We start from the raw sequence: 21,947 nt of genomic DNA on the forward strand, positions 1-21,947 counted from the left end.
TAACTTCTTCGAATCAACCATGAACTGAGTTCTACGTACGTTGGTGACGCGCATGAAACAACACTGTCGGGTAGGTTTGCCACTGTTGTGAAGGGTTCACTCGAAATCACGTGCACACGTCATTAGTCAAGGATTTGGCTGACAGTACGCATTTCTGAACTGAGTTACTGCGCGGACTGCTGTTTATCAGAGTAAGTTTCAAATTCTGTTGAGTGCCTATTCAGTTGCTTTGTGTGGACTATGCTTAAATCTGTATAATGCGCAGTCATTCGTATAGCACGTGTGAGTACTCAAACCCCCTTGTTACCGCGGTGAATGATAGGTCTGTATTGCTCTTTCACTTATTAGTCGTCGGTTTGCCAGATGACATCAAGGGTCATCATGTAGTAAAATGCGCCGACCTTCAGATAGGATGTTTGTCACATGTCAACACGACCTTAGTATAGTGTAATGGTGCAATTCTAATTTATCATTTGCTAGCAAAAAACTCGGTACCTCATAAGCTCCATGTTTTCACTGGCCTCAAGCAAAACTTGAAAAACGTCCGTGATGTACATTTCTGGCTGAAGACATTCGTATGACAGTTACACTTGAAGCACACACAAGTTGAGTAAGATTTGAAGCTTTTCATGATGGAAGTTACGTGAGCTGTAGGTTTGCGGGTACACCATGGAAGCTCTCTCTTCAGAAGAGGCGTGGTTCTGAGAAGAACCGGTGAGAATTGACTCGACGTTTCGCCCAGGATGCTCTGGCCGTCCTCTCCTGAGGACACAAAAAAAGTTGACCACTCAAATTCAGTTGCCAAGACTCTCCCCAATCATGATCCGAAAACTAAGTCTTAATTGAAGAGTGAAACCGTTGGGACGAAACTTTTAGAGTGAACCAGTTTGAAAAAGAACCTCTTCTTGTGAAAACGCGTGAAATCTCATCTATTTCGATTGATTATTAAGTTTCACTCGAATTCGTTTTGTCCGTAATTTCAATCGAGGGAGTTTCACTCGAGAGTCACTCTTTGAAATGCAGCCTGCCTTCTCTCCTATAGACGGCTGATCGTGTCTTTGACGCACGGGGTCAGCAAACTATCGAGGAACAAAGCGTTAGTAACCACAGTCAATATTTACGTAAAGGAGGCATGTGTGTCAGCTCTGTTACCCTAAATCGGGCCATGTTTCAGCGTGCCTCTCTGTAAGAGGGAGGCTAGGTGGCCACTAAACCGATTGGGGACTCTTAATAGTCTTCGACACAGTGTTGATGAAATGCATCTACTGTATATTGACTCAAGGAATTTCGTGGGAAGTTCGTATTGGTGATCACATTCAAATATAAGTTTTGGAGACCCTCCTTTCTGAGGATTTTTAGTTTGTTGAAGAGTTGGTGCAGTGACGGTAACTGGGGTAGGTGCACGACAGACATGTCCCCATCGGATGTATGTACCACTCAGTGACCGCACACATTTGAAATCTTAACATGAAAACAACCTAAATACAAGTTCATCCGCTCCCAGTCGGTAGCCCAACTATGATTTTTTTTTCTGAATGGCGGCAGGCATTTTTTTCAAGGAGACACGTAATTGAAGTTTAGGTTTTTACGTAGGCGGGCTTTGGTGTCCGTAAACCAATGACGGATCACCGATCGTGATCCCGATCTAATCCGTGTGAAACTAAACGCGGCCGACCACTCTAGGCATAGCCTACTAGGCACGTGACAGTTCCCCCGAATGAAGCAATGAGCATCACGTGCATGAACAACGCGCAGATTCATGTGACAACAATCGCATTGGCTCTTGCCTTTAAAGGGTTCATGCAACAAAATTGATGCAATCTTTGCAAATTCATCTTTGTTTCCCATTCAACTCCATTTTAAAATTTGTTATTATTTCAATAATGGAAGGTTTGTTCTTCCACAAATATTTTAATGGACAAATGCAGAGTTCGCAACGTGAACGGAAAACCCCCGAAACGAATGTTCTCTTCGTGAGATATAAAACGACATAGCACAGTGCCCTTATTATTCCGGAAAAGCATGGAAAATGTTTTCATGTAAAATGCACTTTTTGAAAAATAAGATTTATCAAAAGAGGAAAAATCTCTATTTTGTTCTTAATTTCTGAACAATACAGGGTTGCATAAGGTTCGTTCCCAGTTCTTTTCATCACGACAGGTCCCTCAACGGCAAGCAACTTCCCAGTTAATTCACTCGTGTCATGAGACTATACATTGTGTTTGTCGTATTAATTCCTGTTATGTTGGGGGCGGATATTCACTCTGCTCCATACACAGTGTGTTATCGAAACCAGCTATGAATGTAAACAGACATACTAAACTTCGACTGAGCATCAACATAAAAGGGTCAGAAAAAAAGGAAGGAATGGTGTTATGGGGTCACCGTGGCAATATCAGTGGAAGCAAGCCCAGGTTCCCCCCCCCCGGTGAAAATGTGTTAAATAGTAATATTTCTTTTGTGGAGTGCTACAAATAGCACCTGTGCCAAATTTAAAAGCATTTCATGCACAAATGTGAAAACTATGCGCAAAATACTGTTTTTGACCAAAAATGAGCAAAATTGGAATAGCGCCCTCTTGTGGTGACATTGGGAGCAGTCCGACGAGATGGCAACAGGCAGATTTGAATTCAGCACCTTCGTATTGACCTACAGCACGACTTCATGATGCCGTGAGAACGGACCTCCAGTTGCAGTGAAGCTACGATTTCAGCCCACACAAAATAGTGCCCTCGATCGGTCTATTTTTTAGTATATACGGCCGCGAATACGCTTTCACCGACCGCGCTGTTTGTAGTATGAGTTAAAGTGACTGGAGAATTTATCATTTACTTGGAAGCAAATTATATTTTACTCAGCACTGTATGTCTTTTAATGTGTACATGATTTCAGAAAGCCCATCTTTACTTAGCTGAGATTTGGAGGGTGGGCTCACTCCCAGCTGACGGAACGTAAAAAACCCCGCACAACCCGTTGTTCATACTTGTTAACAGTACTTAAGCTTCATGTTCGAAAGTTTACCCCCATCTTTCTCTTTGCCTTCGAAACTACTGATTTTTTAACTTGCACACATTTAGGTCATTTCCCCAAGGCAACTAGCATATAATACATTAATACCCAGATAATCTCCCCCGGTTCCTGAACACTTGCTTGGACACTGCAATATCAAGGCAATGCACATGGTACTCACCGACGCGCGGATGCGTGCAATGCTCACGTGATCGGTTTCATTAACTCGTCTAGTCTAGTTTCCGCGTGTATGAAAAAAACCTATGTAAAAATAAAGGATATTTTACAGTGCTTAAAATAAATAGGGATCAAGTGACAGGTTGACGTCATTTTTCTATTACCTATAACTATATGTGTTACTGTCCCGGTGCCAACAGAGCTTTCAATATATCAAGCTCCCGAATACCGAGCCCTGCAGTTGGATACCGAAGAAACTAACAAGTTCAAGTAAGCCTTTTTGAATTTCACACGATGGTCGCCTGATTACTCTGGTGCCATGCAGAATATGAGAAAAAGTTTGTGTAGAGGCGCATGTTGTCTTGTGAAAAAGCCCTATTTTTAACCGTAAACAAACTACCTCTTTAGATCAGAATCTTCAAATCTCTGTCGGGCTACAGTTCATGTATAAATTTTAAAGAAGCTTCTCAGAGACACGATCGCAGTCACCATTTTAAACCACATTATGGGGCCTGGATTTTTTTCCCATCTACGTGAAAACAAGATGGTGGCCAGTCGGGCTGCACAAGCAAGCCCAGGTTTTCCCACCCCCCGCGAAAATGTGTTAAATAGTAACATTTCTTTTGTGACGTGTTAAAAATAGCACCTGTGCCAAATTTAAAACATCTAATGAACCAACGTGAAAAGTCACAGTCACCACCACAGTTTATTTTTTAAGTCTTAGCTGAATCAAACGATGCATTGTCATAACTATTTTTTAGTTTGGTTAGTTAATCTGAGAGGTGATTTTCTTGTCCTTACACGCAGACTGCTTCTCCAATCGATCGTACCATGCAGCCGTGAAGCATGGGTTGCTGCTTCAGCGGTAAGGATTACAGCGACAAAGAACAGGAGAGCGAAGGTATATTCTATACCCGACCATCAAGCCTTCACAGCAGTTTAGCTGGTCATGTCAAAGTTAGAAATCACAATTAAGCATCAGCACCATACGGCAATGAAATCAACAACGTGAATGCGGGATATTCTGGCTTCATTAATGAGGATTCCTGTGAAACTCTTAACTGAACGTGGCAAGAGGGGTCTCAAATGTAAATCCCAAAATGGGGTCCCGTGGCGCACGATCTGAAAGATTGAATCCGGCACAAACGCAGGGCTAAGGGTCCATTCGTTATTACATTTCATGACATTGTACTTTATCATAAAATTAAAGTTATCGTTGACGTTTTAAGACTTTTTTCTAACTTACATTATCCAACTACCATAAACATTTGTTTCAAGAGGATTTCACCACATGTGTTTTTTCCCCGTATTTTTATCACTTTGTGTCCAGCCACACCAATTCTTGGTCAGCCGCAGCCTCGAAGTCCAAAAATGCCCCAGCGCACTTCTAGAGGTAGGATTTCGAGAGTGAATTCAATTTTACCACCTTCTCATACCACATGGTTTTAATGGCGGTTGTAGGTCCCCACTAACAGTGGCGTAAATCTGTGTGGGAAATTGGGGTGGAGGGGTCGATGTGGGAAGGGATGACTTACCTGACCATGGCAGTTTGAAAAGTAGGGGGAGGAATTACACTATATACACTGTATAGGGGGCGATGTTAATGACAAAGTTTTATGTGTATCAAATTCATACAGAATCTTCCGCGAAAATGGCATATTTATGTTATCTTGTTTCCCCTTTTCAGTGATATTGCCAACATTTTAGTCGTTGGGAAATCCTAAGAATTCATCACAACCTGCTTTATTTTTTTGCTCATCACAAAAAGTGTGTGGGGGATATTCAATAGCACATGCCCCCACCTCAAAAGGGGGGGGGGATAACAAATGCGAATCACAAACGATTCAAAGGATAATCCTATTTTGGGTTGGAACAAATTCTATAGATTAATTCGGCGACCAGAATTAGAAGCAATGCGCTGCGGTGATATATTAACTCCCATGGACAGGTGGTACGCGTCACATACCTCTTCGACCAATCGACTAACCATTAGACATGCATGACTGCGGTGGCACAGCACTCACACGCACATTCTTCAGCTTGACGCGCGCGTGCGTTTGGCAAATCAAGACAACCGATTGGTCAAAGAGGTATGCAACGCGCGCATACCACCTGTCCGTGAGCGTTGTGCCACCGAAGTATGTGCCAAATGCACGTCGGGTTTTAGGACTGGCTTGCGATCAGTCGTGACTTCTTCTCAGATTAGTTTATAATATATGCCCTCTCTTCAAACACATGAAGTGGCCTCTTGAAAAGCCCTCAGACACAATGTTCAGTGTGTCATTCATACCTTTGCTTGGCTTGCATGTATAGCAGGAAATTTTCAACTCGATGCGAGTTCCCGTTTACCCCAGCTCAGAATTTGGAGAAGAGAAAAATGGCTCCTCGCTGTTTTTGAAATTTATACCACAGTGACCCACTAATCAGTTGGGGTCTGGACAGTATTGTAACGAGTCACTAAATTTGGTGACCCGAGTCGACTCATTTTAACATTGTGACTCGAGTCGAGTCATTAGGTCAAGAAGTCGAGTCGAGTTGAGTCAAGTCACTTAGTGTAGTCGAGTTGAGTCAAGTACCGAGCTCGAGTCACAAATATCTGAACAAAATAAAATAAAAACACAACTACATGTAAGTCATTTTGGGTATTTTTATTTTTATTTAGACATACTGAAAATAAATTAGAGTGACAGGTATCGAGCCAACTAAAATTTGGGTTTAAATTTTTTGAGACCCAAATCTTATAAGCTTGTATTCGAGTTGAGTCTCCATGAGAGATTCGAGTCGAATCTAGTCATTTGGTCGCAGAGAATTGAACTATTACCCGTCGGGACTCGAGTTGAGTCGAGTCGCCAAATATTGGGACTCGAGTTGGACTCGAGCCGGGTCATTGACTTAAGTCATTACAACTCTGGATCTGGATACGCCATGTTGCCATTTTCCTCCAAGGAATTTGAAGTGCGAGCACTCAAGAAACGGTACTGTCATATTCCTCTGGAAGAGAGGATTTTTACGGATTAAAAAAATGGCAATCACTTCTCCCAAAAGCCCATCACAATGCCCCGACTTCGATTCGTGGACACGCTTATGCCATAAAGTGAAGTGCTCGTTCATAAACCGAGGACCCCCCTTCCCCCTTTCACTGACCATGTGGTTCCACGTTGGAAATGAAGAATTTGTCATTGATATATTTCTTCATCATCAAAATGAATGTTTTCAGATTCCGATGAGCGACAAGGCCACATAACATCAGATCAAGCGCACAGCAGCTACCTGAAAGGTACGTCCATGAAAAGTTCTCTTCCTACTTTGTTTTGTCCGCTGCCTGTACGTTTTGCATATCTCTTTATGGACACGGTTTGTTCATTATAAATATAGTCCCCCATTTTCAGCCTACTCCAGCTTTTACTTTTAGTGATATTTAAGCATGTTTTGTAGACTAAAGAAAGACAAAGTGGTACAGAAACACTCCGATAACAAAATGATAAACTAAAGTTCATTTGTAGCCTCTCTTTCTTCACAAGGCTCAGTTAATCAATAAACACCGCCCCACAAACATTTTCACCGAAGTCTGCGGATAACAGCTGGACATACTTGCAAAATTAAAGCACCTTGAGCAGAAGCGCTCCCTCATCGGTTAAAAAGAGCCGTGTTAGTCGGGAGTTTTCATTTTGTTGTTAGCGATGCGACTGCAACGTTTGCGTTTCATAGTCGTTCATAAACCAGCGATGTGCAGGTATCAAAGGAGCCTCTGTTGCTAGTAAAATTGCGCCCTCTCTTGGTCCAGCTCAGGGACCAGATACCTTTTAGTCTGAGTACGTGTGGCGTCAGTGGTTTAATTAATAATGCATATAGGAGCCAAGGGTCCAAGCTCGGTCTCTGTTTTCCCTCTCTCAATCCAGGTGTGAATGGGTCCCCTAGCTGATATTTTTTTGTGACTGATCAGCGAGTTAGCGACTGAAATGGCTGCACCGAGCTTTTTATACCTTTTCAGGGAGCGAGATGGTTTGGGAAATGATTACTGGCCCGATGAGCAGGGATAGTAATGACATCAGCACAATGAGACTTTGCACAAAATGTGCCAGATAAAACTACCCTTTGTCGTACCATTAGCAGTGATAAAATATTCAGAAGTTTATCTTATTTCAGTCATTTGAATCCTGTTATAAAACAGACAAGTTGAAAGCTAAAGAGGAACGCGAGTCAATTCTTCCCTCTGCTAAAGACAGGAAGAACGATCGGCCGACGCCGACTAGACACGGTGCAATAACAGACCCGAGAGAGGTAGGTACGAATGGGAGGGCAGGCTTACAAGAAATGGATTACTGTTAACGAGCCTGGACTTTGCTGTGATACCATGTAGAAAGACTCTGGCCATTGAAAAATTACAGGAGGTTTTCTGTTCACACTGTGAACTCAAATTGAAACTGAGATACCTTTGCTTACTGGCCTGCTATCATGTTTGGAAATAGCAGTGAATGACCAAAGAAAAGAACGTTTAATGAGAACAAAGCTTACAAAATTATGCCAAGTTGTGGTTGCATTTAGTTTTTTCTGGGAATTAAATCGCCCCGTTGCTGAGGAATATGCTAATTATTATCCTAACTTCACAAAAGGCGCCAAAAAGCCCATAAAATAGCAGGAAAGTTACGATTGAAAATGGAGAGAAACGATGGCTATATAAATTTTTGTGCTGATTGTGTGGACCACTTTATCAAAGGTAGGCTGCAGTCTCTACCCCGATTATAGGTTTACAGTGAACATCCGTTAAGCTGAAGTATGCTACAAGGGTAAAGTGCAAGGCGCGGTTCCATCCATACATCTGCTCCATTCTGCTTCCATTCGAGAAGAAAAGCTCTGATTATTCCTGAAATTGTTGAATAACAGAATTGATGCCAGACTTCCCAAGTTCTGAGGCCTTTTAAACTGGATTACCCTTCGAGAGCTATAAGACAGTTCAACAACCTAATCGATTCCGTTTTCCATTTTGCATCGTTTTCCAATTTTCACTGAGGCAACATTTTCTGTAGTCTCTTCTCGTGTCTCTCGCAATAAAATCATTTGGCAGGAATGAAACTAAGTCGTTTTGTATCCACAGGCTGCCCATATCAGGGGAAAGAAGTTGGGAGAGGCCGAGGTGGCAACTGCAAAAATGGCTTCCGGCGCCTTGAGGTGGAAGCAGACCGCATCCAAACTGCAGACAAAGTGATGCGCGATTAGGAGCTCTGGAGGACCAACGCCAGAAGTCTCAATGCAGCCATTTGGGTGTTTATTTTATTTCTTTTCCCCAAAGTGTGGAGGGATTCTCCGCTGAGTACGGGCAAGAGGATGTTCACGTGGAATGATGAGCGCTGAGGATGCATTATTTTATACATGAACACGTGGTGCTGACTGCATGTGCAGGCGAGGCCACCAAACGCACAAAACGTGGTGTCACTACCAAGCAGCTGCAGATCGTGATTGACAATGAATACCTATTCATAAGGAACCTCAATCCTTCTGACGCTAGCTGTGCACTTCCTGAGGCTCCAGTGCAAATTTGTTCTCGTATGACTTGACATTACGCACGATTCTATAGTTGCGGCTGGCCTGCAGCCACTTCCGATAGAGTTGTGTGTGGTTTCAAGACGAAACCAAGTAATTCTGACATTACCTAATTACTTTAAAGGAAAATGGCTACAGTTCCTGGATATATTTCGACGAAAACGAAAGGCAAAAATAGCTTTGGACGGTATACTAGCGTATAGAATATGCAAAATTATATCTGGTAATTGTGATCGATCAGTGGTTGAGGCCTGATGCCTCAGGGAGGACAGGTGCGAATGTACATAACGATTTCAGCATTGATACCGGTAAAAATGAATACTGAAATAGATTAATGACAATCTTATTCTAAAATGAACTTCTAATTTTTTATTACAAGTTACTGAACTCATTGTCTTCAAGATTAAAATACTTTTACCAAAAACTAATCTGTAATTTAATGAGTCATTTCTCTCTCACCCGAATGTTCTTATTGAACATTGTTGATATTAATGTTACTTATTGGTTGATTTCACATGCAGTAATTGACTTCTGCGTTGAAGGACATGGTGTCTAAACACCCGAGGCTTCCGACGGTGACATGCGTCCCTGAAGGCTATTCCCTAAATGAGCCGAGGGCGGAAATCACCCCTCAAGTTTTTTTCCGATACCGTCTGAGTTGTGTCGAGTCTCTAAATTCATTTGGTGACTCGAGTTGAGTCGATACCTTTTCATATAGTGACTCGAGTGGAGTCATGAGGTGATTGGTGTAATTACACCGAAAGTACACCGAATGTGACGTTTTGTTGCCCATCATGTGATGGTTCTGGGCTAATGAAAATGCAGTATTCAAGACGGAAATATAATTATATTACTATTACACTGTACTTTATTTCGACCGGATCCTGCATAATTAGTAGAAGGAGTAAATTGAGCTGTTTTGCATTTTGATTTATCACTTATTTCGGCATCCTTATGAAAATGGACGTGATTGTTATTATTTATTTTTATTGAGAGTTAATTTACTGGACCATTATACTTAAATAGCGCCCTCAATGGGTACGGGATTTCCCCGTTAACATCATGGCTGATCAATAATTTACACAATGCATGCCTGTCGTTTTCATCAGGATCGTGATTATAAATGATGTCACGCAGTAATTGAACCTAAATTTCACATCTGAAATCGACTGATGTCCATAGCTCCAGCAAGTTGCGGTCTTTGTTGGACCATCGCTGTGTGTTTGAGGAGAGTCCACCAAGCTCTATAATTCTACCGAAAATATCAACAATGGCTTCAACGGCTGACCCGCATGAGGTACGCGAAACAATTAAAGGACAGAAAAGATCGTAAGGCCATGAGAATGAAAGCTTTAGATTTGCGTCCGAAATATTTTGGAAAAGCATGAGGCTTTTTTATCATTGTTTATTTTTTAGCAACCTTCTTCCATGTTGTACATATTGCAGTCTAAAGGTACGGATCAGAGAATTTAATCTTTCATGGTTTGTTTAGGTAGGCATATGCACATTTTATACCCTTTTTACTGCTGCTTTATGATTTGTGATTTGAAATGTATTTTTGATAGCCTTTTTTCAAATAATGAAATCTTTTGTAAATAATAAATTTTGTAGCGGGGTGTTTTGGAGCATGCGGGCCATGGACGCAAATCTAAAACTTTCATTATCATGGCCAAAGAATAGTGTGTCCTCATGGATTATTATTTCTCCCCATAATTGTGCTCATACGAAAACATAGAAAAGAAAATTAAACAGAAACAGCACCTGCTACGAAACTTACGCCTCAAGGAACAAGGTTGACTTCTTTTTCTTCGGTACGTAGCAACAGATTCACTGAATCCATGTTTAACCATGGGACTTAAATTTGGGTTTATAGAGTTTCCAGACACTCCAACATGTCCAGCCTTAGACTTCAGCATGCCCAACACTGCATGCAGTATGCCCCATGCTTTGGCACAAAGTCTGCTCCAGTGCAGGGCCACAAGGGTGCACTGTCCCGATTTTTAAGGAAAAGTCTCTGCCAGGCAGAGGTACTTAAAAAGTATCCCTACAAATTCCTTCAAAAAGAGAAGTCTGTGTGGGCCAAGAAGTTGTGGGATTGTGTGAGTATGGCCCAGGATCATCTCTGTAGATCCAGGGTCTCCCATCTGGGGGCAAATTGGACAAAAAGTTATTAAAAAATTGTCAGAAGAGCCCGAAAAAGGTGAGGGATGCCATTTGAAAAATGGCTGCTGAAAAGACTTGGGAACTTAACTTTTTGGGGGGTGAGTTTGTTTTGGGCAGATAATTAAAAGATTCATTGGTTAACCTACTAAAATTTACCTACGGAAATCAAATGAAATCTGAAAGACCAAAAAACACACTGTTTTTGTTTTGGAGGCCTCAGGGACTTTAGTTGTCTGTAATGTGGCTCCAAAGTTCGTTGATTTTACACTGATTTAAATGGAGCTTGAATTAGTTCGGTGCACCCATAAGTCTTATTTCCATTCTGCAGTCAACTTGAAAATATCACGTGCATGTGACTAGCAATGACTAAAGCGAGTAGTGGGGAACACCCCTTGTATATTCTTGTCGCATTGCTACAGCAGATTTTAGTTGTGCTTGTGTTGCGTTCTCACCTTGTAATATGTGCTTTGTCTTCTTCCTGCTTAGAGTTGATAACTTCAGTCCTCGCCAGTGGGTATACACAGTGGTCTTTATTTGAATTGAAATGACCATTTCAAAATTAACATTTTGGGTAGCTGCTCGGACTAAACTGTTAGTCCAGGTTTGGGCAAGGAAGCATACCTGATATCTTTCTGTTCAATACTTATACAATTTTACAATGAGATTGATTGTTTCTTTTTGTTTTTAAACACCCTAGCTCGTGTCACTTATAGCCAACCTAAAAATATCCGGCGTGGTCATCATTGATGACAAACAGTTTGACTGGGAAAACAGCTCATACCTAGGACAAGGCACACATGGGACAGTGTGTTGTGTGACATGGAACCAACCCGGCCATGGCGCTGTCAAGGTTGCTGCTAAGAAAACTAACAGAGTGGAGTCAGTTAACGAGATAAAAGTACTGATGCAGTTAGAACACCCGAATATCATTAGTTGTTATGGTGTTGTCATCACTGCACCTACCCTCTCCATTATTATGGAATTTGCCCCAAACGGCTCCTTGGATAACTACCTGAGTAAACATGCTGAAGAGCCACTGTCGACGGATAAATTTTTTCAGTGGTGCATGAACTTGGCCCTTGCTGTTCAGTACATGCACGACCAGGACCTGGTGCACCGTGACATCAAGGCCCCCAACTGCCTCATCTCCCAGGATTGGGAGCTGAAGCTCTGTGACTTTTACGATGCGAGGGAGCTGCCAAGGACAACCAGTACTGAGGAACGGGGGTCCTGGCCATGGATGGCACCTGAGGTGATGTCCGAGCGGAAGTACTCCAAAAAATCGGACATCTACTCTCTGACGATGGTCTTTTGGCAGCTACTCACCCGCCAGGAGCCCTTTCATCACCTGCAGAACAGAGTTCAGGTTGTGTGGGCTGTCTGTCAGCATGAGAGGCGACCTATAATTCCCCAAGACTGCCCAGATGTCTTGGCAGCAATCTTAACTGATGGCTGGGAGCAACGGCGGGACAGAAGGCCAGAGATATCTCAGATACTGGAAAGGCTCAGCCAGATGAGGGCAGCATTGTTGGTCACAAGTCCACAAGTCCCGTTAGTCCAGTCATAAGCCTTGGGTGAAAGGTGACAAAGGACTTCTTCTATCACTGTTCACTGGAATAGCTCTTGACTTGGCTTAAGACTGGAAGGCCTGTGATAGACTTGTAGGGACTTGTGTTGGACTCAACTACAACACTGGGACAGGGAAGTTGGAATGATTGTAACGTAACATGTGTCATGTTATAACGTAGCCTGCCTTACATCATGCACTGTGAATGATGCAAAACATAGTTGCTTGTCTTTATATTAATAGAAGGTGCAAGAGATCAGCATATTTTATTAGTGTGGTACCTATCTCAAGTGATTTTCTATTCTGTTAAACGTTTTCCATTAGTTGGATAAAGGTGTGTCCTGCAGAACTAAGAGATGTCATTATTCTGTGAGTAGTTTGCTTGAAACTACACCTGTACATTATTTTTAATCACTGGTGAAAGTAGTGCCCTCTTTTTTTATCTGCGTAGTCAATGTATGAGTACCGCATTAAGGTGAGAGCAGAGATTTTGGCTACAGCTGGAAAATTCAACCAGAAACAGATGGGTTTTATATTATTCTCAGATCCCATTTATAGGCCCACTATTTTTTTTGGCATGTGTAACACCCCTGTGTGTTTCACAAGTGCACAATTTTTTGCATGCATTAACTTAAATAATGCGTGTTCTTAATTAGAATGTTTGATGGAGCCTTAGAGAAATACAAGATCTTGAGGTGGTAGCATGCAATTGATTTGACCACAGTTTGAATTGTGATAGATTCATCAACAGTCACCTTAGGGCTACCACCTTTCCCATTTCAAGCAGGCATCATGAGATCAATTTTGTTAGGTTCCGGGAATGATACAGATTCTGGAGGTGATAGCACACAGTCGTTTTGAACAGAAATTCTAGTGTAATATTTCCATATTGTGAACAGTTTTTAAGGTTTCCTTGTCAATCACATGAGATGTTTAAGATTTGAAGGAGGTACTATTTAAATTATCTGTCATTTACGAATGACCTGTAGTGATCCGGTCCATCTGTAATATAATTGGTGTATATATATACACATATATTTTGGATTAAATTCTAAAATGCCCAACTGTTTGGATCAACATTTGATAGCCATCAAGTTCAAACGTAAACTCTAGGCTAAAATGTCTATTTGTATTTCGTGTCAAGAATATTTTATGACTACAATGTGTATTTTTGTAAAATATTCAATTAGCTTGATCATATACATGTATACACGTACATGTGCAGTGCATCATAATTGTACTTAAATTGTAATTTGTAGGCATGCGTATGTGTTTTTTGACTGTTATTTTCAACACTGCAGTTTTTCAGAGGACCTTGATCTGGGGTGAAGAGAAGAGCTGCATTGTTTGAGTGATTTAATTCTTTCTAGACTTGGTTTGTCAAGCAGCTTTATTATGCGCTTATTAGATCATTTAGATTGTAGTGCCTGAACATTTCAGGAAAATGGGGGCAAAGTATACCGCATTTAATTATCTGTGATTCCCTTGCAAATGGCTTTAGTATTTCATATATAGTCAATTCAACAAGATGCTTCGTGGCTAGTGCATAGACCAAGACAGTAAAATAAAGGTTGACTGTGGAAATCAGACGATGCGTTTTTGTTTCCAAATTCAAACAAATCTTTACTTTCCACTTTGCTGTACCTCAAAGTAATTCCAGCACCTTTTGCATATTTGGTGCCCAGGAGGTTAGAGCCTACGACAGGTGATGTGTTTAATCTAGTCCTTAAATCGCTGTCTATCGACGACAAGTCTTTTCTCTTTGTGTTTGCATTTATGGGCTCGACATTTTCAAAATGCCATCTTTTGGCAATACTGCCCATTTATTTACACTTGAATCATTTTCTGCCTCAGACAGAATTTTCTGAAATTTTCACACTTAACATAACTTGTTTGAGGATGCAGTCTCGAGCAAGGACTCTTCATCATAGTACGCTTCTGTCGACAGAGGGCGCTTTTCCTGCTCACCGTACGGCTTTTTTTTTTTTTTTTTTAAGGAAAACGCCAGCGCGAGCCCTACTACTATACTAGACACTATATGTACCAGTAGTTGTGAATACTGGCACATCTTTCTTTGGATGCTGCGGAAAGTTTGTGCATCAAAAGATACGGCTCATTCTGCCCTACTTGCATTCCTTTTACCCCCTGGCGGCATATATGGGGGCAAAATCAAAATCCCTTTCAAAAGTCACATGAAATATAATACGGACAATATTTTGAATTTGCCATGCAAAAAACATACAGGTGGCGGAATTCGCTCTGACTTCGCATTGCTGAAGTGAATAGCTCTACGTCAAGTCTGACAAAGTTAGCATCAATTGGCAAACGGGTATGACGTATTTCTGAAGATAACTGTTAATTCGTCGAGTATTTTTAATTGACAGCAGTTTAGATCGGAAAAGAGAAAAGTACGGATTTGGACTTTGTGCGTGTGTTTTTACATTAAAATGTGTACAGGAGTTTTAGATATGCAGTTATGAGGTTATAGCCAATACCAAAACTGTACATGTAGGCCTACACGTTTCTGTTGCATTGGAAATGTTTGTGGATTTCACTGTAAAACATGTTCACACTAATCACTTACATTTTTCAGCAAATTGACAACCTAATCAATTTATTTCCATGCCGTTGAAGAGAAAGTGTGATTCGCTTAAATTAAGTGATAAACCCTCTTGTTAAGTTTTCAGGAAGTTGCTTGTTTCCCGAGTTGATAATGTTGCGCGGTGAAAGTCATGAATATTCATGATGGGTGTATGCTCACAAAGCCAGGCTAAGTTTGTTACTCGTACCCCACACTTAATGCCAGCTTTTGCGTAAATATTTCAACTAGGAACAGCATGTCGGGGTAAAATGCCACTTAAATTGCATTTTGGAGGCTATGTGAGGGTGACAAACCCTGTGTCGCATGCTGTGGTGGATGGGGCGACAAGGTAAGTGATACAGTGAGTCATAAATATTGTGGGAGTTTTGTTCCACATGCTAACGAAGAGTTATGGAAGTAAACAAAGGCCGCACGTGCAACTTGATAGATTTGCGATATAGTGTCTGCAGTTGGCTGGATGTTCGATACATTTGATCGCAAACAACAGCGAATTACAAGCGAAATTGTCCCTTCATATTTCTGTATTAGGATAATGTAGGGATGTGACTGAGCACTGAGAATCATAATGCAAGTACTTTGCAAGAGAATTTTGTTAGCCGCTCAGCTGTTGCTTTCCAGACTAGATAGTGACGGAGAAGGAACGTGGCTATGTAGGACATGTACTCTGTCAGTATAACTGGAAAGAAGCCCTAGCCTCTTGGTAACTTGAAGTCCTTTTACATTTCCTGCCTTCGTAGTAGTAATAGTGGCGTCAAATTTCCTCGTGAAAGTGAATATTTCATCCGGGTCTGCGGCGGCGAGGGCATCGTCATGCTATAACCGTGCCCTTCGGTCGGACTCGGTGTAAATCATATATGACTAGTTGGAAGCTGAGAACCCTGCAGTGGCCGTTCTTTTCCTTGCTATGTACATGTACAAGTAGTTCCTCAAATTACAACACAACAGGGTTGCCCCCTTTTTACGGTTCCCTCAGGGAAACAAACTTTCAGTTCTAAATCGTTTTCAGTGGTGCAATAATAACATGGCTGAATGTGGTTACCTAAACTATTCCGGAATTGGAATTTGGAAAGAAGGTGAACATTTTATATAATTCTCCGGATCTAATAAACCTAAACTGACAGTTTATATTCGCTAAAACCGATCTCTATAATTTATTGTTTGTCTTACGTGGTCAGTTTGTTTTACTATCATTAGAAACTACACGTATTTGCATTGTAGAAAACAGGTTCGGTTTTTGCCGAACTAGTCACAACTGCACTTACCCCCTGCATTTTCACATTTCCAAGTCATTCATAGCAGCATTCAGTTTTATTCTGACATTTCCCCCATTAAACTCTTATCATTACGGCAGTGTTTGACTGAGATGTTCAAGCCAGACAAATCATGCTGGTTTTGTGATAACCTGTAATCGCAAATTGCTTCCGTTCCAAAGTTCAGTGGTTGCAACAGTCATGAAATGAAGTATTCGTTTGATTTTTGAATTTGTAAATAATTTAAGCGGTTAATGATTTGGAAAATGATTGGTTTTCATCCTTTCCCCCTTAAATTCCAAATAGATTTACTGCTGAACTTAATTTTGAACGATTTATTGAGCTTGGCGTGCATGCCACTACGATACATATCGTCCTCTCTTTTTCACGTCCCTCTCTCAAATGAAATCCGCCATTGACTAACCGGCCACCTGCTTTTATATGAAGCTATATTTATCTCAATCGATTAGCATCTAATTATTCCTTATAAGGAATTCCTCATATGACTCTCGCCCAATACGCAGGTGTCTATTATCGGTTAGCCATGTGGTTTTGTGTCGGATACGGTTATTGGTGTTCACGCTTGGCGGCATATTCGGTGAACCCGGATGGATGTTGATTGGAGAATTTTACATTATCATAATGAATATGCATTTTCATCGCTGACTGGCCGCTTCCTCGTGCCTATTTCATGTTTTCCCATGCATGTCTACGTGCGCTTACGATCGGATCATCGTTGCGGTTGTGTGGCATGTGTGCGTTGGTGGTGAACGAATGCTAAAAAGGGGGCAGGTCTGTTTTTTGGCGTTTTTGGACCACCAAAACAACCCAGCCAGGCGTGCTCCAGGAACGACGCAATTTGTGGGATCCCTGTGAATGTCTCCTCTTGATATCGCTTCACTTGGACCGTGATTTTCGAAGCAGGAAAATCATGGATGTGTTCCCGAGCGGAGACATTTTTCAGGAGTTGAAGGTTTTGCACGAGACGGGTTGCTACTCCGCGCTTCCGTCGCTGGAGGAGCATTGGCATCAGGTAAGCCGAGGATGTCATGTCAAGTGCTTTTGCCCGGGTCCCGCACGTGATTTTCACCATGAAATTTCCTTAAGAACTGCCAGTAGTAGGACATGTAGGAATGCCACTCACAGTTCATTTTTGGCGCAGTCAATATTTGTAAATTGTTTGTAATTTGAAGAATTATTATATCCGCTGTAAAAAAAAATCGATTGATATACTAGGCCTGAATGCGTTATGTCGACTTAGGCCTAAAAATCACGTGTCCTTTTCAACAAAATTGAAACCCTGCACTCAGTCTGTGCCGGCTCTTCCATTGATGGAGCAAGTAGGCCTACATGTGATATAGTACTATTTTGTAGGGAAGACCATTCCTTCATTTGGAGACGAACCAGTCAGTGTTGGTATCTACTTGATAGATACCACACTGACTCAATTTTAATTGAGGTCCTTTGCTCAAGTAGGGCCTAATAGTAATTGGTCATGTTGGTTTAGGTTTTCTTACATGATGAATAGCCTAGGCCATGTAGGCCTACTGGAGCGAGTCGTATTATCACCTAAATACTCATTAAAATACACGTAATAGTATACATTTACCTTGCATTGCTTTAAAAAGGGCAAATAGGCCCTAATGTTATCCCTGAATGACATTCATTATTGCAGCATTAGATTATTTTGCCTGTTTATTAGTAAAACCTATATGGTTGGTTTGTTGGCACCAGACTAGAGAACAGTTTTGTGACCCCAAACATGATTTTTGGTGGATGTAAGAGTCACATGTATGTTGTTGCAGCACACAGAAATGGCTCTCTCCCAGACCCCCAGAATGACATCACCTGACATAATGTACCATGATTCAGTTTTTCCCAAAAAAAATTGAAAAATGAAGAGGAAAAGAGAAACTGTTGATACAAAAAAAGGGATGCCATCTTTAATCAGCAATAACCCCAAAAGTGGAACACCCCACGGTTCATGAAAATAATAAAACCTGCTGCCTGTTGCAATGCGTACATGTGTAATTTGTGACGCTTAAACTGAGTACCATATGTGTAGTAGCTTTCAACTGTCTGCTAGGCCTACTAGGTCTAGAACTGTACATGAATGTGCTCTGTCATGTTATGATATACAGTAACATGGGATTACATGTGGAGTTGAGAGGCGGCTGGGCCTTGATTTATTGCACAAGTAAATGAACACCGCTGTGGTTGTCTGTGCCATTTCTCTGAAGAGAGGGCTCCACAGGCAAAGAAAATTCCATGTTGCAACAGTAATACTAATAGCACTTTGTGCTGTCTGCCAGCATTCTTAATCCTATCCCACATAGGGCCTATAGGCTTATATACATACATGTACATGTATTCCTCTTAAAAGTTGACCAAGATAAGTATATTTCAGATGATTTCACACTTCACAGCGCACCAAAATGTATTCAGGAAAGTAAATTGAGATTCAGTAAGGGCTAAAGTGATTACATTTTATTACAGACACTTAGTGAGGACACCTACATGTACCTACACAGTGTTAATAAGGTGTGCTAGTCATCAAGTTTATTGGTAAGACATCAGGCTGGCCTGCAGTGATAATGTCTGATCGTTTGGCTTTATATTCATTCAAGCTTGCACCGAAAAGGGCAATCCACTCTGCTTGAAAGATTAAATTGTGCATCTGTGCATATTTAATATCTGTGTTGGCTGTACAGTGTACTGGTAGTTGCACAGCCAACACTGGACAGCACTCAATTCACATAGTAGGAATTGCTGTTACAAAGAGATGCCTTTTACAATCGCATGAATGTTATTGTCTCTTCTTTATGGAGCGTGTTAGTGTTAGGGCCCGTCCATAAAGTATCGGTACGTATGCACGAAATGCTGACTTTTCAGATTGCCCCCCCGTACGCATGGCATACGCAGTGGCTCCAACCCCCCTCTCCCTCGTACGTTTACGCTTTCCACTATCCCAGAAGATGCTGCTGGTCTTTGTGTCGTGCGTCATGTTGTGGTTTACTTATAATGGGCGTTGGCACGGGAGGATAACTGGTGGAGTGGACAGTGGAGGATACCGGTACTTTGTTTGAATTTCGACGCACAAAAGCTGATTCTGATATTTATTTGCATGAGAAAGAGTATTCATATGATGAAGATTCATTAAAGGCAAATTTTCAGTTTACGTACAGTATACACTGGCTTGAATCCCCCTCTGTACCCATCGTGTACGCAACAGCACCAACCCTCCTCCCCCTGCTGGCCGTGTAGTGTGAAGGTACTGTAAGGACGGCCCCTTACCCTGTCAACAAGTTTGAAACAAGGTCAGCCTTATCCAGGTAGTCTAGCCGGTACAATACACTGGTATTGTACATGTACATGTTGGCCAACCACTTGTCAGAGAATCTGCCATAATTTTTTCTGAAAGGTCACTTATCGCCATGGTTTTGTCCAACCTTGGCCAGGCTATTTTTCAGCCTTGCTTCTGCCCTGGGATGCCAGGCCCATTATGAAATCATTTCGCTTGATTCATCTGCTGTCAGAAAATGGCTGGCTGTGAATGCGGCTAGGTAACAAGGATTAGCCCTGACAAGAGACCCTCCACTTCCTGGCGGTAGCTTCAAGGCTGCTGGAGGTACATCCTTCCTGTGTTGTATGTGTGTGCGCGCGCTGTTTGGACGAGATATACTTTGACTTTGTTCAAAGGACCACAGAGCAGTTCACATGTGGGTTTTTGGCGGAAGTTGACTGCCTCTGTGCAGAGCCATGTTATTTTCTGTTTCACAAGGTTCATTTCTTCCTTTCCAAAAAAAATGAAATTCTGTTTCAGCCGCAAAGAAAGAAAAGAGTAATAAAACAGAATCTGTTTCACATTTGGTTATGTGCCTCACCTGCGCATCCTCTGAGCCATGTGTAAGTTGTAGAATTCCACAAAAGTGATGAACCAAACTTTCCTTTCAAATCGTGTTTGTGCAGAACTTCTGAATTTCTAGAAAAAAATTAAAATTTCTGTTTTTTGCTAAATGTTTGTGTAAGAATTAATAACCCTAACCCTCCTCAATCCTTCACCTGTTCGAGGACTGAGGAGTGTCAGGGTTAAAGGATAGAATTTAGCAAATATCTAATTGCAGTGCTCACTGTACAAAGTGTTTGATACAAGTCAGTTTGTTTCAAGATGGAATAGTATTAAAGTTTGCCATATTTTTATCTAATCAGAAAAGTCTTTGGACTAGCTTCAGCATAAAACATTATTTTTTATTCATTTTGTTGTAATTTTAGTAATTTGAAAAGTGTTCATGTCACATTTCAAAGTATTGATGAAAAAATCATGTGAAGTAGTCCATATGGTCGTATCCATCAACATTTCGTTCAACGTCGTACTGTTTTTGCATGGTCACTTAAAATGAAAAAAGTTGTCATTACTTTTGTGCTTATGTTCTTAAGTAGGAATATTTGAAAGGTCAGCAAAGCAGACAGTCGTGGCATTTGGCAATGTGTTTTATATTGGTCCCTATATCATAATGTATGTGGTGTACACACTGCCTGCATGGACATCACAAGTGAAAAATGTAGAAAGTTGTAAACTTTAATTGGAATTGAAACGTATAGATTATCTGAACAGCATCTCACTTTAACCAAGCTAGCTGCTCGTATTGGAGTATGCACCACATGCATAGCTACATGTAGATTGTGTTTGGGTTTTAAACCTAGATATAATTGCATTTTCATTCCTAGCCAGTCACATGCCCTCCTGTTATTCAGGTCCTGCCTGCCCTGGGAATGATTATGTACGCTCCATCTAGCAGCTTGCATTGACGGAGCCCAACCAGGCAGGGGCAGCGTAGTAAGCCAGTGGACCAATCAGCTTTGGCAGCCGTCCAGTCGGGCCATGAGGCCTCAGCGATTCACAGCCCACGTGAAAGGATTTGTGCCCATATAAGGCTACGCAATAAATAGGCAAATATGTGACCCGCCGTCTCTGTGGCAACAGGGTCATATGTTAATGGCATTTCCAGTCCTGTGGGGCTTATTATTTATCCATCAGTGTGTTGACAGATATGTCTAGTGTGTGGGCATCCATCACTTGGTCATGTGATGTGCATGCAGTACCATAAAGGGACTGTAGTCAAGTCATACATGTATACATTTTGCAGATTTGTCATGTGGCACACATTGCAGGCCTACATGTACATGTACATGTACAGTGTACTGTACATGTATACGTGTACACGTTTATTTTGACAATGTCTCACTAATGAATATATCATGCGTGTGTTTATTTTTGGCTTACAAAATGCATATTAACTATCACAATGGTTACCTGTGTTATTAATTATCCAGTGCCTGGAAGATAAATTAATCTCTTTCATGACCCCATAAATAAGCACTGATCGAGAACTGTTCCAGAATTCCTTCTAAAACCCAGAATACTAGTTTAAAAGGGTTGATAACAATTTTTCAGACTATAAAATCTCGATTTTTATTTCATCAACTCTGTTTAGTTCGTCAATGTGAAAACTTGTTTGTCTCCATAATTATTTCTACTCTCAGTGTACCGGTACATGTGGGACATCATACTCAGTGACAACATCTCACATAATCAAAATACAGACTGTGAGACATGCTAAAAATTTATGTTTTTGGT

The 21,947-nt window shown here is 41.3% G+C and overlaps 3 protein-coding genes across 8 annotated transcripts in view; all 3 read left to right on the forward strand.

Annotated features, from left to right (window-relative positions):
* The first annotated feature begins 1 nt into the window (after nt 1).
* LOC110983463 (uncharacterized) lies at nt 2-9,155 on the forward strand. 5 transcript variants are annotated; one of them, XM_022242743.2, is made up of 7 exons: nt 38-191; nt 3,387-3,456; nt 3,994-4,051; nt 4,517-4,579; nt 6,404-6,463; nt 7,358-7,467; nt 8,282-9,155. In XM_022242743.2, the coding sequence occupies exons 3-7, from the start codon at nt 4,033-4,035 to the stop codon at nt 8,390-8,392; spliced, it is 363 nt and encodes a 120-aa protein (XP_022098435.2). In that variant the 5' UTR covers nt 38-191; nt 3,387-3,456; nt 3,994-4,032; the 3' UTR covers nt 8,393-9,155. The 5 variants fall into 5 exon arrangements, with proteins under 5 accessions (XP_086990561.1, XP_022098435.2, XP_022098434.2 ...); XM_022242741.2 differs by having other exon boundaries at nt 39-191; nt 3,994-4,087; XM_087134435.1 differs by lacking the exon at nt 3,387-3,456 and having other exon boundaries at nt 2-70; nt 3,994-4,087.
* A 148-nt stretch (nt 9,156-9,303) lies between these two features.
* LOC147799607 (mitogen-activated protein kinase kinase kinase 20-like) lies at nt 9,304-14,046 on the forward strand. The gene is made up of 2 exons (XM_087134432.1): nt 9,304-10,024; nt 11,588-14,046. The coding sequence occupies exons 1-2, from the start codon at nt 9,998-10,000 to the stop codon at nt 12,455-12,457; spliced, it is 897 nt and encodes a 298-aa protein (XP_086990558.1). The 5' UTR covers nt 9,304-9,997; the 3' UTR covers nt 12,458-14,046.
* A 1,184-nt stretch (nt 14,047-15,230) lies between these two features.
* Nucleotides 15,231-21,947, forward strand: part of klf6 (Kruppel like factor 6) — a 33,384-nt gene continuing 26,667 nt past the window's right edge. Inside the window, exon 1 of one of the 2 annotated variants that reach the window (XM_087134177.1) lies at nt 15,231-15,387. Coding sequence is in view for 1 of the 2 variants with exons in the window: in XM_022242704.2 (XP_022098396.1) it covers nt 17,241-17,342 (102 nt within the window). In the remaining variant the exon portion in view is untranslated. Of the gene's footprint in view, nt 15,388-17,004; nt 17,343-21,947 lie in introns of those variants that run through there. The other variant, XM_022242704.2, reaches the window with a different exon arrangement.

This window comes from Acanthaster planci, linkage group LG03 (assembly GCF_054643075.1).
Source record: "Acanthaster planci isolate LZ-2023a linkage group LG03, COTS_SCS, whole genome shotgun sequence".
Taxonomy (NCBI): domain Eukaryota; kingdom Metazoa; phylum Echinodermata; class Asteroidea; order Valvatida; family Acanthasteridae; genus Acanthaster; species Acanthaster planci.